General features: G+C 40.5%; 1 protein-coding gene across 1 annotated transcript; it reads left to right on the top strand.

Annotated features, from left to right (window-relative positions):
- The first annotated feature begins 60 nt into the window (after positions 1-60).
- On the top strand, positions 61-11,167 carry LOC103774768 (arf-GAP with SH3 domain, ANK repeat and PH domain-containing protein 1-like). Its single transcript, XM_008942193.1, has 5 exons — positions 61-95; positions 1,909-1,967; positions 4,198-4,700; positions 8,243-8,365; positions 10,045-11,167. Exons 1-5 carry the CDS (start codon positions 61-63, stop codon positions 10,117-10,119), a joined length of 795 nt encoding a protein of 264 aa, XP_008940441.1. The 3' UTR covers positions 10,120-11,167.
- The last annotated feature ends 578 nt before the right edge of the window (positions 11,168-11,745 follow it).

Genomic DNA, 11,745 nt, shown 5'->3' with positions numbered 1-11,745 from the left:
GGGCTGGCCCTGGCGCTGACGCCGTCCAGGCGGCGCTGGGCGTGCGGGGAAAAAGCGGCGATGGGCTACAGCACAACGAGCTGGTGCTGTGCCTGGTACTTGTGAGACGAGGGTAAAAGTGTGGGACCCATCCTTGATGGCATTAGATAAAAGCCGAGGTAATTATTTATTGAGTAAAGATTGAGCTTGGATGTTCCTTCAGTTTTCTGCCGTGACATGGTCATGTGGCCTGATGCGGCCAGCAGATCCAGGGAGGTGATTGTGCTGCTCTGCCCTGCTCTTCTCTGCTCTGGTGAGACCTCACCTGGAGTTCTGTGTCCAGCTCTGGAGCCCCCAGCACAAGAAAGACATGGACCTGTCGGAGCAGGTCCAGAGGAGGCCACAAATATGGTCAGAGAGCAGAAACACCTCTCCTCTGAGGAAAGGCTGAGGGAGTTGGGGTGGTTCAGCCTGGAGAAGAGAAGGCTCCAGGGAGACATTATTGCAGCTTTTCAGTACTGACAGGGGACCTATAAGAATGACTGGGACAGGCTTCTTAGCAGTGTGTGTTGTGACAGGACAAGGGGTGATGGCTGTAAACTAAACTTTTCACAGTGAGAGTGGTGAAACACTGGGACAGGCTGCCCAGAGAGGTGGTCACTGCCCCATCCCTGGCAACATTCAAGGTCAGGTTGGATGTGGCTCTGAGCAACCTGATCTAGTTGAAGATGTCCCTGCTTACTGCAGGATGACCTTTGAAGGTCCATTCCAACTCACACCATTCTAGGATTCTATATATTTTGACTGTTTTTAAAAACTAGGAAATGAAGATAAAAGTGTTTCACTGGACTCGTTTTGAAACGTTAACTTCAGAAATTAATAATACCAGAACCAAGGCTGTCGATGCAGGATACTCCCTGCTCTGTTGAACATACTCTGGCAACTTCCTCATCTGGTTTTCTTCTTCCTTGTTTTTTGAGCAATTATATTGAGGTGATGCTTATTTTTATTTGATTATTTATTGTTTGACTTTTATGCCTTAAATCAACTGGCTTTCTTCTGGAAAGAAGTCCTTTTCTGCTGGAAGTCCTAGTGACTCAGGTGTAGTTTTGGTAGAGGAAATTTGGTGGGTTTTTGTAGAAACTTTTAATATGTTTTACCCTCACATGCCATTTTTGCAAATTTGAGCCAGCCTGGTGTTACTTCTGAAAAAAATTGTCTGTAATAGACAGAAGATAGAAAAGATTTTCTAAAGATAGGAAGTTTTGGCAATATGCAACTGTCTTGGATTTATATGCTGTAATTAAACTACTCACAACTGTCCTGCTTGTTTTGTTGCTTACCACTAGGAGTAGCTAAGGGATCTGTGACACAGGTTGACAGAGCAAAGTGTGTTGTTTTCCCAGAGCCAGTGGCAGAGACTTTGTCTCCTGAGGCAGCTGCAGTTTGTGTGCAATAAAATGTCATCCTCATGCAGGAGGCTACAAGGCAGAGGCAAAAAACTTTCAACCACTGACCCGAAGGACACATGACGTTTTGGATGCTTCGGTATAATTATTCTAAAGACCAGATTTTCCTGAAAGTTCAGGCTCTGCCCACTGAGCTGGTCTTTCAGCTTCACCTCTTTTCAGAGTCCACATCTGCACACACCATAGTTCATAGAATAAATCTGCCCTGTAGTGTTAAAGCTGTGGGGGGTTTGTGTGTCTTTTTCTCTTAAAAAAAAAAAAACAAAACAAAAAAAACAGGTCATTCTTAACAGTACTTTGGGTTCTGGGATTGATCCACGGACAGATGGTTATAGAAAAGAAGCACAATAAATTTTGAATTTTTTCTTTAAATTATGGCTGTATCGAGTGCAAAAATGGGAAAGAGAAAGTGTGTTTTATAACAGTTGTAAGGACTAATAATTCACATCTGTTGATTTAGCACTGGGACTGCGAAGACTGCGCTTGGCCCTAGAGTTCTTCCCAAACTACCTCAAAAAGGTAAGAGTTCTCTTTGTGGGTGTGCTCACGATACCTTTTCCATGTGTGTGGGAATAGATACTTGTTTTAGATATAGGGATCTTTTCAGCAAACCTTTTATTTCTAAAATGACACAAATTATGAAAGCTTATCAAAACTGGAAGGATTTTAGAAGTTTGGGAAAGTTATTGTAAAACTAAAAAAAAAAAAAATAGTTAGAACTATGGGATGTAAGGAGGAAAGAAATGAAATAAAATCATAAAGTAACTGAAGCTGGGAGAGACCACAGGAGGTCAGCTGGTCCAACCTGCCACTCAGGGCAGGGACAACTTTTTGACACGAGGGCAGGTTGGGCAAGGCCGTGTCCAGTCACGTTTTGAGTGTCTCCATGGACAGCCTCTCTGGGCTCCTACTTCTGTCTTTGAGCACTCTCATTGGTAAATTCTTTTTTCTTCCCAATATCCCCCAGTCCAATTTCTTGATACCCTTGAAGCAAGTCGTGTCCATTGACATGTTTTGGTAATCAGAGTTGTTGTAACTATTTTGAAAAGAACCAGGTACTGTAACATATTACATATTGGGGACAAACTTGCTGAGACAATCATCCCAGTGAACACCTTATGACCTTCTCTTTTTAGATATTCTTTTTTTCTAGGCTCTTTAAACTCATATGGCAGGTTTCATATATGGGTTTTTTTGAGTTCTTGGCGGCAGTTGTCTCTAAAGTTGAAAGGAGACCTACCTTGTAGCTCTCTCTGATACAGAATCCAGTAAAAAATATGTTTTATGAGTGCGTGATCATTACAGAGCCTGAAGATCAGGAAATTATGCCTGATCCAGTCTTGTGGTGCTAGGTGATGGAAATTGAGAGTGCAGATCATTTTAACAGAAAATACAGATGTGTAGTTTCAGCTGTATTAGATTACAATTATGACAACATGGTGTCATCTTTTGAAAGGACCACCAATGAGGTGCAAAGTAAGGCAGTGCTTCACTGGTTTAAAATGACACAGGGGAAAACTAAGATGGGCTCAGCCAAAGACCTTTGATATCAGCTACTGTCAGCTTTTTCACATCATTTACTTAAGCCTCAAACCGGTGTGGATCATCAGTGTTTGCATATTTGGTACTAGAGAATCCTAAGAGACAAAGCCATGTACAGGTATCAACACAGACATTTTATAAAATGAGGCATCTGATAGTAGCTGTACAACTTATTTCATGGAGGTTAGGCAAACTTTACCTTTTTGTGTATAAATAACCATAATTATAGCATGCAAGTGTTATTGCAGTAGCTGATCTCCAAAGCAAGTGGTGTTGCTTTCATAATAAAATGCCAGGCTGCCTCTTTGGTTGGTGTTAGATAACACTAAAGCAATGCTGAATACAATAGGAAATTACTCCTTCTAGTCAACACGCTCTGCTTTCATCATGGGTTGTACCTTTCCTGTCCCTCTTCATCTCTTTTAATACAGGGTTGTTTGGTTTAGGGGCTTGGGGGTTTCCGTGGTGTTCTTAGTGCTGTTTTTAAGATAGATTTCAGTCAAGTTTTCTTAGAGAACTTAGCAGTAGAATCAATACATGTCACTGAGAAAAAAATATTTGAAAGCTATTTACCATTTCCTTCCATAAAATCTGAAAAATACACATTTTAAACTGTCTCATCTTTCCCTCATTTTAAATATTTACAGTAATTCATTTTTAGTAGTCTTAGTTTGAGTGTCTATAACCTAGTTTATGCTATACACTGTATAGACATACATGCTCACTCATTCTCTTTTGTGGGATTTTACAGGTACTAATCCTGAGACTTGGGGGGGGGAGTTCTGTGGAGTTGAATTGTAGCTATGAATAGTTGTTATTAAAGAGAATTTTCATTGCAGTCAGCATCAGTGGCTTGATAGGTTATTTTGTAAAATGCATCTTATCTTATATGTAATATTTTTTGGTTTAGGCCCAAAAAGCAATCCCTTGATTTCACCTGAAGTACTTAGTCTATAAATTGACAGTGCAGCTGTTGGATGAAGCACTCCTGGCCTGCAGGAGGAGCAATGAAATGAGACCTCAGTGAAAGAGGGTTTAGTAAAGCTGTGTTACCTTGCATTTGGCACAGGTGAGGAGGACATATGGGCAGTTGCTGGGGCTCAGTGAACATGTGGTCATTTACACAGCTACAGGTCTGATATGTGCCTAAGGTCTTGAATATTAAAATGACATTGTGAAAAACCATTGTTGTGCTCTTTCATTTTAGTGGCACTAAGAAAAATAGAAACCAGTCATCATCTTTCAATAGATAAATCCCATCATCACACGGAAATGTTTCAGAAGCCTTCACTGTCCATCGATATACCACAGAAACCACAACCTGGAGACTTGCCCCCAAAGCCTCTCCCTCTGGAATTAACCCAGAAACCTCAAGTGGGAGATTTACCCCCAAAGCCTGGAGAACTACCCCCAAAGCCTCAGCTAGGAGACTTGCCACCAAAACCACAACTTGGAGACTTGCCTCCAAAGCCGCAAATGAAGGACCTTCCTCCAAAACCTCAGCTAGGAGAGCTGTTGGCTAAAACTCAAGGTGGAGAAGCATCACCGAAGCCTCAGCCCTCAGAGGCAAATCAAAAATCTCACTCCTTAGATCTTTCTCCAAATGTACAATCTAGAGACACCGTCCAAAGGCAAGCATCTGAAGAGTCTAATGACATAACGCATACCCTGCCAGAAACCCCTGTGCCACTTCCCAGGAAAATAAATATGGTAGGTATCACTCCAGCTACTTTAAAGTATCCACGGAAGGCTTTGAAGTTACTGTCAAGCCATTTGTGTTAAAAAAGAAACAAAACAAAAAGCACAAAATAGAAACCCCAACAACAAAAAAAAACAACAAGACCCACTTGAGCTACGCACACAAAGCAACATAACACTGTGGGCTGGGATGGGGAATGAGGAGCTCTTTTTGTGCTCCCCAGCAGCTTCAGCAAATGCTGAGGGTTTACAAGCCCTCTGGCATGCTGACACAAATACTGGTAACGTACACCAGAGTCTCAGGAGCATGGTAGTGTGCTTAGATTTATTAGGGAACATGAGCATTTTTATCTGTGCCAGTCAGGATTCTGAACTGAATGTTTGTTTTCTTTGCTGTCTTTGCTCACTGCCTTATGCGCCTTAGATTATGGGAATGTTTATTTTTGTAAGCTCTAAGAAGGGGTGTTAGCACCTATTGTCAGATAAAAAATTTGAAGTCAACTGTGACAAATTAGGAAATGTTCCTGAGTATTTAATGTCCAGGTACTCAAGTGGTTAACAAGGGTTCAGATATATTGCTGAAGTGGCAAAACCAACCTTGCTGGATGGTGTGGAGTTTCAGGGTTGGAGCTGTAACTAGATTTCAAGTCTCCTCATTCAACCCCCAGTTGTCTTGCTAACCAGTGCAGCTTCCATTCGGCAGAGGATTCTTCATGCATATGTATACTGAAATAATTTTATGAAACTCTAGAGCTCTCTTAAGATTTTCATCATTAAGAATACATCAAAAAGGAGATGGTTTTGCTTGTCAAATTGGCTATGCAAAGCATTTAGGTAAAAGGAAATAAGACTTCTGTTCTTGTAGTGAAAGCAGAGGATGAGTTTCTCCCCTGTGCTTGTCTCGGGAAGAACACTCTTCTCTGAAGCCATTGCTCTGCTTGGCTTCTGTCAGGTCTGTGAGCTCCTGTCTGAACTGACAACATCAGGGTTGTTGCTTTGGGCTTCCTGAGTGCTTGGAGACGAAATAAAATAGTACAGGGGTCTATCAAAAGGTGTCTGCAGCTACAGTTTACTTACCTACTTCTAAATAGATACAGGCAAATAATGCTGGACAGTCGTGGCTATTTGTCACTTCATAAAAGCAGGAAAGAAAGCAAATAGTCAATGAGTTGATTGTGTTGGGTTTTTTTTAAGCTCTCAGGCAACTTTTATCTCACCTTGTTCACTGCAGTCTTTTTTTCTCAAGTAATAATGTGCAAGAATTCCTCTTAAAAGTGCCTTGCCTTCATTTTCATCCTCTGGCTGTATCCTCCCCTCACAGACTGGTGGAATGCTGCATCACAGCACGACTGTAGGGCTCATGACAGCAGCCACTAGTACTCGTGGGAATTTCACTCTTGGATTTGACTATTGAGCCACTAAATAGAGGAGCACAATTTTTTTGTATTGGAAGTTTTAGAAGATCATTTGTTCAGAATTATTAAGTAAAATATACCAATTCTGTTAATATACGAGGACCTGAAAGGATGCTTTTAGAGAAATGAAATTTGCTCAGAACGCTTCTAAAACCACACCAGGCACTTGAGTGTTCTTTCGTGTGTATCTTTTCTATAAAGAAGACAAAATGCTTCCTTTTTTAAAAAAAAAAAAAAGTATTAAATGTAAATAGAAGCATGGAGGGATTATTAATGACCACAGCAGCTGATTACAGTTCGTTCTTTAGCATAAAAGTCTCTTCTTAATAAGTACTGGTATCAGCTACAAGGAGCTGATGAAGGAATGGCTATAATTGCTTTATAGTCCTAAATTTCGTCTCCTGGAATTTCTTCTATTTCTTTACACACCACTGCCCCAAACTGTGTCCCGGAAAATATATACTCTCTTCAGATCCATCCTTTTTTTGTCCTTCCCAGGATAAAATAACCAAGTGGAAGGAAGAGAATAATAAAATTTCATCTGTGGTACTAATTGGAAGGAACCAGCAACAAGTGCCATCACTTTTCACGTCTTCTTACAAGCAGAGCTGCATAAAGTTCTATAAAGTTTAGAGGAATTTAACTTTCTGTAGTGTTTTTATTGAAGGAGACAATTTTTATCTGGCAGAAGTAGTTGTTGCCTTCCTCACTGGAGGTTTGATTGGAAGCACTCTTGGTTTGTAATGGTTCTCTGGACTTGAAAGCTGGGCCTAGCCCAAAATACTCATTAATATTGAATTCCCATCCCTAGTGGTAGTTGAGATTTTTGTTCATATAATATGAATTTGCTTAAAAAAGAAAGCAGGCGTTCTTTGAAGTCACTTCTTCCTGCAGCAAACCCTTTGATCTCATGAGCTTCAGGTATTTCTGTTCATTTCTCTGGAGTGGGGGTGTTTCTAGCCGTGTTGCTGCGTTAGCTGCTTTGTCCCTTGGATCCCTCTGTAGCTGTGATTCTGCTGCACCGTGGGTTCAGGCTGAGTGCTGTTCGCCGTCTGTCTGTGCCCCTCTTGGTCTGCAGGGAATATTTTTTTGCCAAAACATGGAGGTATTTCAAGAGGGTAGGTAATGGCGAAGAGAAGGCTCCCTAGGAAATTTCCTCTGTGAAGTTACTTTTGGCTCAGATTTCTCAAAGCCTGCTGACTTTTTCCATCATAGCCCTTCTGCTTCTCATCTCCTTGTGCTTTTGGTTTTTTGTGTTCTTGTTATCTGACTACCTTTGTTCTAAGGAGGAGCTGTAGTTTTTGAAGAAGTGTGGGCATGAAAATACAGGAATATAAAGTAGCAGGAGTGCTTTTCTGTGAATATTGCTTCCTTACTCTATTTGGAAATAATTTAAAGCATTTTCCCTGCCGTGAGAAACACATGTTTGGAGAGGAGGCTGTGGCTCAGGGTTTTTTATATGAAAAAAACAGCAGTATGCAGCAAAGTATGACCTAGAAAATCCTTGGACTCAGAATGGTAGAGCTGTAAGAGTATCTGTTGTGAATTATCATCACAAAATAGTACTGCCATCTGAAATTAAGTTTTTTCGTAAGAAATTGCTAACCCACTGGATGAAAAATCAGCCAAAAAATAATTTCCTGTCCTATAAGCAGATCTGAAATTGCAGGAAACTGTGTTGCACTAGATCCAAAACTAAAAGTGTAAGGAATACTGGGCTTTTAATGCAACGTTTTCCTCAGCCATCACTTCTCCTGTAACATTCAGAGACTGGATTTCCTTTTCTGTTCGTGGAAGGGTTTTATACTGAATATCTATTAAAGGAGGAAAGGTGTTTGTGGGCTGGAACACTTTAAAAATACTAGTTAAGCTTTCTTTACTGGAGGAAGTGTAGGTTACATCTGTTGGGAGTTCTGAATCTTAAGAAGTCTTAAGAAAACCTATATCTATGTAGGTAATTTTAATTTTTCTTAAAAATACCCTTGTTGAACCACTTTTTTGATTTTATGTCCTCAGCTGCAGGGAAAACAACTTCACATTCTTGTGTAAGGAAACATAACTAAAAAGGCCAAAAACTGATCCTGTATATGTTTGTGCTGTTCTTCATGTCCTCCATCTAAAATGTCATTCTGTTTTTAGGGGAAAAACAAAGTGAGGCGAGTGAAGACCATTTATGACTGCCAGGCAGATAATGATGATGAGCTCACGTTTGTTGAAGGAGAAGTAATTATTGTAACTGGTGAAGAGGACCAAGAGTGGTGGGTATGTATCTTTTCCTTATAGTTCCACGCAACTTCTGTATGACTTCTAGAGGAAATCCTCTTTTTTCCAATTTTGGAGGATTTATTTCTATTTGGGTTTGTGGGTGTTGAGTTTTTTTATTTTGTTGGGTTTGGGGAGTTTTTTGTCTGAGCTAACATCCAGCCCTTAAACTTGCACTAGAGAAGCCCCCTTTCTGTGGTAGGGTCTGTCTCATCCTGGGAGTCTGCAGAACCCTTCTGACAGGCTTTGGCTTTATTGCTGGCTCATAACAACACATATCTACATGTCACTCTTTGCAATGCACGTTAGCCTTTCACTGCAGGAAGAGGTGATGTTTTCTACTCTACTGAGTATGCATAGACCCTTCCTGAAAAATGAGACATGTAATTATCTTAAATTGAAAAGAAATGCCAAGTTATACACACAGGGGCTTCTGGAAGTCTGAAAAACTATTTGTGATTATTACTGGGGAAAACAAGACAGATTTTACTGTGATTAAAACAAATTCTTATTGCAATGGTGCCTGTGATTTCCTAATCAAAGTGCAGCACAACCTTTGCTGTTTTGGTTCTAGCTACACAGCTCCCTCTCTCTCATCATTTCAGTGTGGAAGATTTTTCAGCTGAACAGGTGGTATCAAAAGAGCAGTGCCCCATGAGAACTGCCCTGCTAACCCTATCCCCCAGCCCCTGGTTGTGGTCGCATTAGTTGCTGGATCTCTTTTGTGAGGTGCTGCTGTACGATCTCCGGGTGCACGCTTGGCAAGTTCCGTGAAGTACTCCAGTCTGAGTTCTTCTCAGAAGGGAAACAAGGGCTGTTGACTCATACGCTTCAAAAATTTGGCTCTACAGGAGGAAATGGCCAGCCCTGCATGTTTCCCCTTCCCATTTTGTTAGCTTGTGGAAGGGGAAGGAGGTACACTATTCTGAAAGCAGTGAGCAGGATGAGAAGAGGGCTACATGATCACTCAAGACTGCTACTCCAATGCTGTCAGTCTTGAATGCATGTAAAATTCATACAGAAGGTGCCTTATTTTTTTTCTTTAGAAATTGTTTGGCTCTTTCTTCATAAACGATTATTGCACCAACCATCTAAGAAGCTGTACATGAAGGATACTTAATCAGACAATACTGGGGTTTGTTATAAACACTACTATGCATGTAAATCGTTAGGAATCAAACCAATTCAGTGAGATAACAGCTGGGCCTTTAGCATTCTAAGTGAAGCAGGCAGATTATCCTAAGTAACTTCACAAGCGTAGCAGACATTTCCCTTAAGTGAGATGCTCAGGATTTGTTCAGTTAACTCAGATGAATGCTTTTCAGAGATGTGTGTCTCGTTAATGAAAGTTAGTCTACTAAACAAAAGAAAATCAGGGTTCTGTTTTGGTGAGATTCTTGAAATTCAATGGTTTATTTAGGATTTCAAATAAAATGGTAGTTTTGTTCTCTTTCAGATTTATTTTGCTTAAATTGTCTTATTTATAATATGCATGTATGGTTTTATTTTGTTCCTTTGCATAAATTCAAATGTTAGCTAAGGTCTATTTTGAACTGTCCAAGAACCTGCAAACTCCGTAGGACGATGCAGCTGTGCTGCTTTTGAATGGAGTAAACGCAGCCTGCGAGCTCCATGTGTATACACACACCTATCTCTGTACTTTTTGTCCTGTGTTGCAGATTGGCCACATCGAAGGACAGCCAGAGCGGAAAGGAGTCTTTCCAGTGTCCTTTGTGCATATTCTGTCAGACTAGTAAAAACAAACAAACAAAAAATCCTAAACTTGAGCATTGCACATTCTTCATGCAAGACGGGCTTTTTAGCAAAAGCGAACGCTGCTGCCTCCTGTACTCCTGTGCACAACTGTATATATAGCTGCTGTTACAAATTAAGAGTTCACTTAAGTTTCACCTCATGAGGTTGAGTTATATGTATTGTAAATATACTGTGTTATTCTGCCTTCGCCAGTATTATGGTAGCCTTGGAACCTGGCACGCCTTATTGGGTTGGTTGAAGCCATCCTTGGCCTCTAGCACTCCCATCTGTGTGTGTGCTGTTGGAGACGCGTGTGAGCCGCCAGCTCTCCCCGCGCGGGGGTCTCCCCGGCCCCCTGCCTGCGCAGCAACCACGGCCTGGGAACTCGCTGCTCTCAGAGCACAGCTAGCAGAGAGCTGGGATGAGTGAATGGTTTTGGACGATTAAAAACCAGTCTGCAGTTCATAAGTGTACGCGGTTTGCAGCTACGAAACCCACTTTGGTATTTATTTAATATAGTGCTCAGTTAAGTGTCATTATGGAGACAAATATTCACTGACTTTACAGATAACAGTAACGTTTCACGGCGTGCATACGGCATTTCATGTTGATAGGATGTGGACCTCTGCCAAACTGTGATTGCGGTTCCCCTGTGATATTACCTCACCATAAAAAGCTATAAATTTATTTCATCCCAAACCTTATTTTAATGAAAATTAGTCATGTTGTTCTTTAGTAGATATATGTGAAATTTGCTGGTTTCTTTCACTGAATTCTTAGTAACCAAGGACTTCTAGAAGATGTTAACTGTTGACATTATGCATGCGTTTAGAGGCTTACTTGAAACCTGCCTTTGTACAAAAGTAGTACTGTAGTCATGTAGCTACATTTGAGGAAAAGAACATTTTAACTTAATTGCTATTCAGATTAATGTGAGCTTGCGACAGTATTTGTTTATAGCTAAATTGGCTCTTTGAAAAATGATTTTGTGGAGTTTTTTTTCCTCTGTCTTCGACCTTGCTAAAAGTTAGTTACCGAAAATAAAATTTCTTAAGTGGTGATATAAGGATAAATTAAAATTATTTTTATTTGCTCTAAAAAGTGGAAATTAAGACGACCTCTCGTGCATTTGATCAGGCTGTTAATAATAGAATTCAGATCACAAACATCAGGCTGGTTTTAGTAGAGTTCACTAAACTGTAATAGTCCTTAATTCAAAGCACCAAGTAACAGTCATACTGTTATAAAGCTAATTTCTAAGAAAATCTTTGGAAGGCTGCATTTGACCTGAGCTTTCTTGAAAGTTGGTATAAGGTTGCATTGCCAGAAAACACTTCAATGTATTACTGGTGTAATGTACTGGAAACTTTCATTTCCTATGTCACTTTCAACATCATACTTTAACTCCTGAGGCATAACGCAGTTGTGTCTTTCCCATAGCTTGTCTGTAGCAGGTTCCATGACATGACGTACATAGTTTTGTGTGACTTGCTTTAAATGTTACTTTGGCTTCAGTACCTCGTGCTGGTATTTCAGAGCAGATTGTCTTGGCTGCATGGGAAGATTTTCATTTTCATGGCATAAAAGCACATCTCAGACTTTCTGAGGGCTTTCATTTTTAATTC

Source organism: Merops nubicus, unplaced genomic scaffold (genome assembly GCF_000691845.1).
Source record: "Merops nubicus isolate BGI_N331 unplaced genomic scaffold, ASM69184v1 Scaffold11096, whole genome shotgun sequence".
NCBI classification, from domain to species: domain Eukaryota; kingdom Metazoa; phylum Chordata; class Aves; order Coraciiformes; family Meropidae; genus Merops; species Merops nubicus.
The sequence above is the reverse complement of the archived record's forward strand: the minus strand, read 5'-3'. Positions and strand labels throughout refer to the sequence as shown.

What these genes read in the sequence shown, in the direction of transcription:
- LOC103774768 (XM_008942193.1), top strand. Translation starts at nt 61, where the DNA reads ATGGGCTACAGCACAACGAGCTGGTGCTGTGCCTG. An exon ending in TCCCAAACTACCTCAAAAAG is followed by an intron (nt 1,968 to 4,197) that starts GTAAGAGTTCTC and finishes CTTTCATTTTAG; the next exon opens with TGGCACTAAGAAAAATAGAA. An exon ending in TTCCCAGGAAAATAAATATG is followed by an intron (nt 4,701 to 8,242) that starts GTAGGTATCACT and finishes TTCTGTTTTTAG; the next exon opens with GGGAAAAACAAAGTGAGGCG.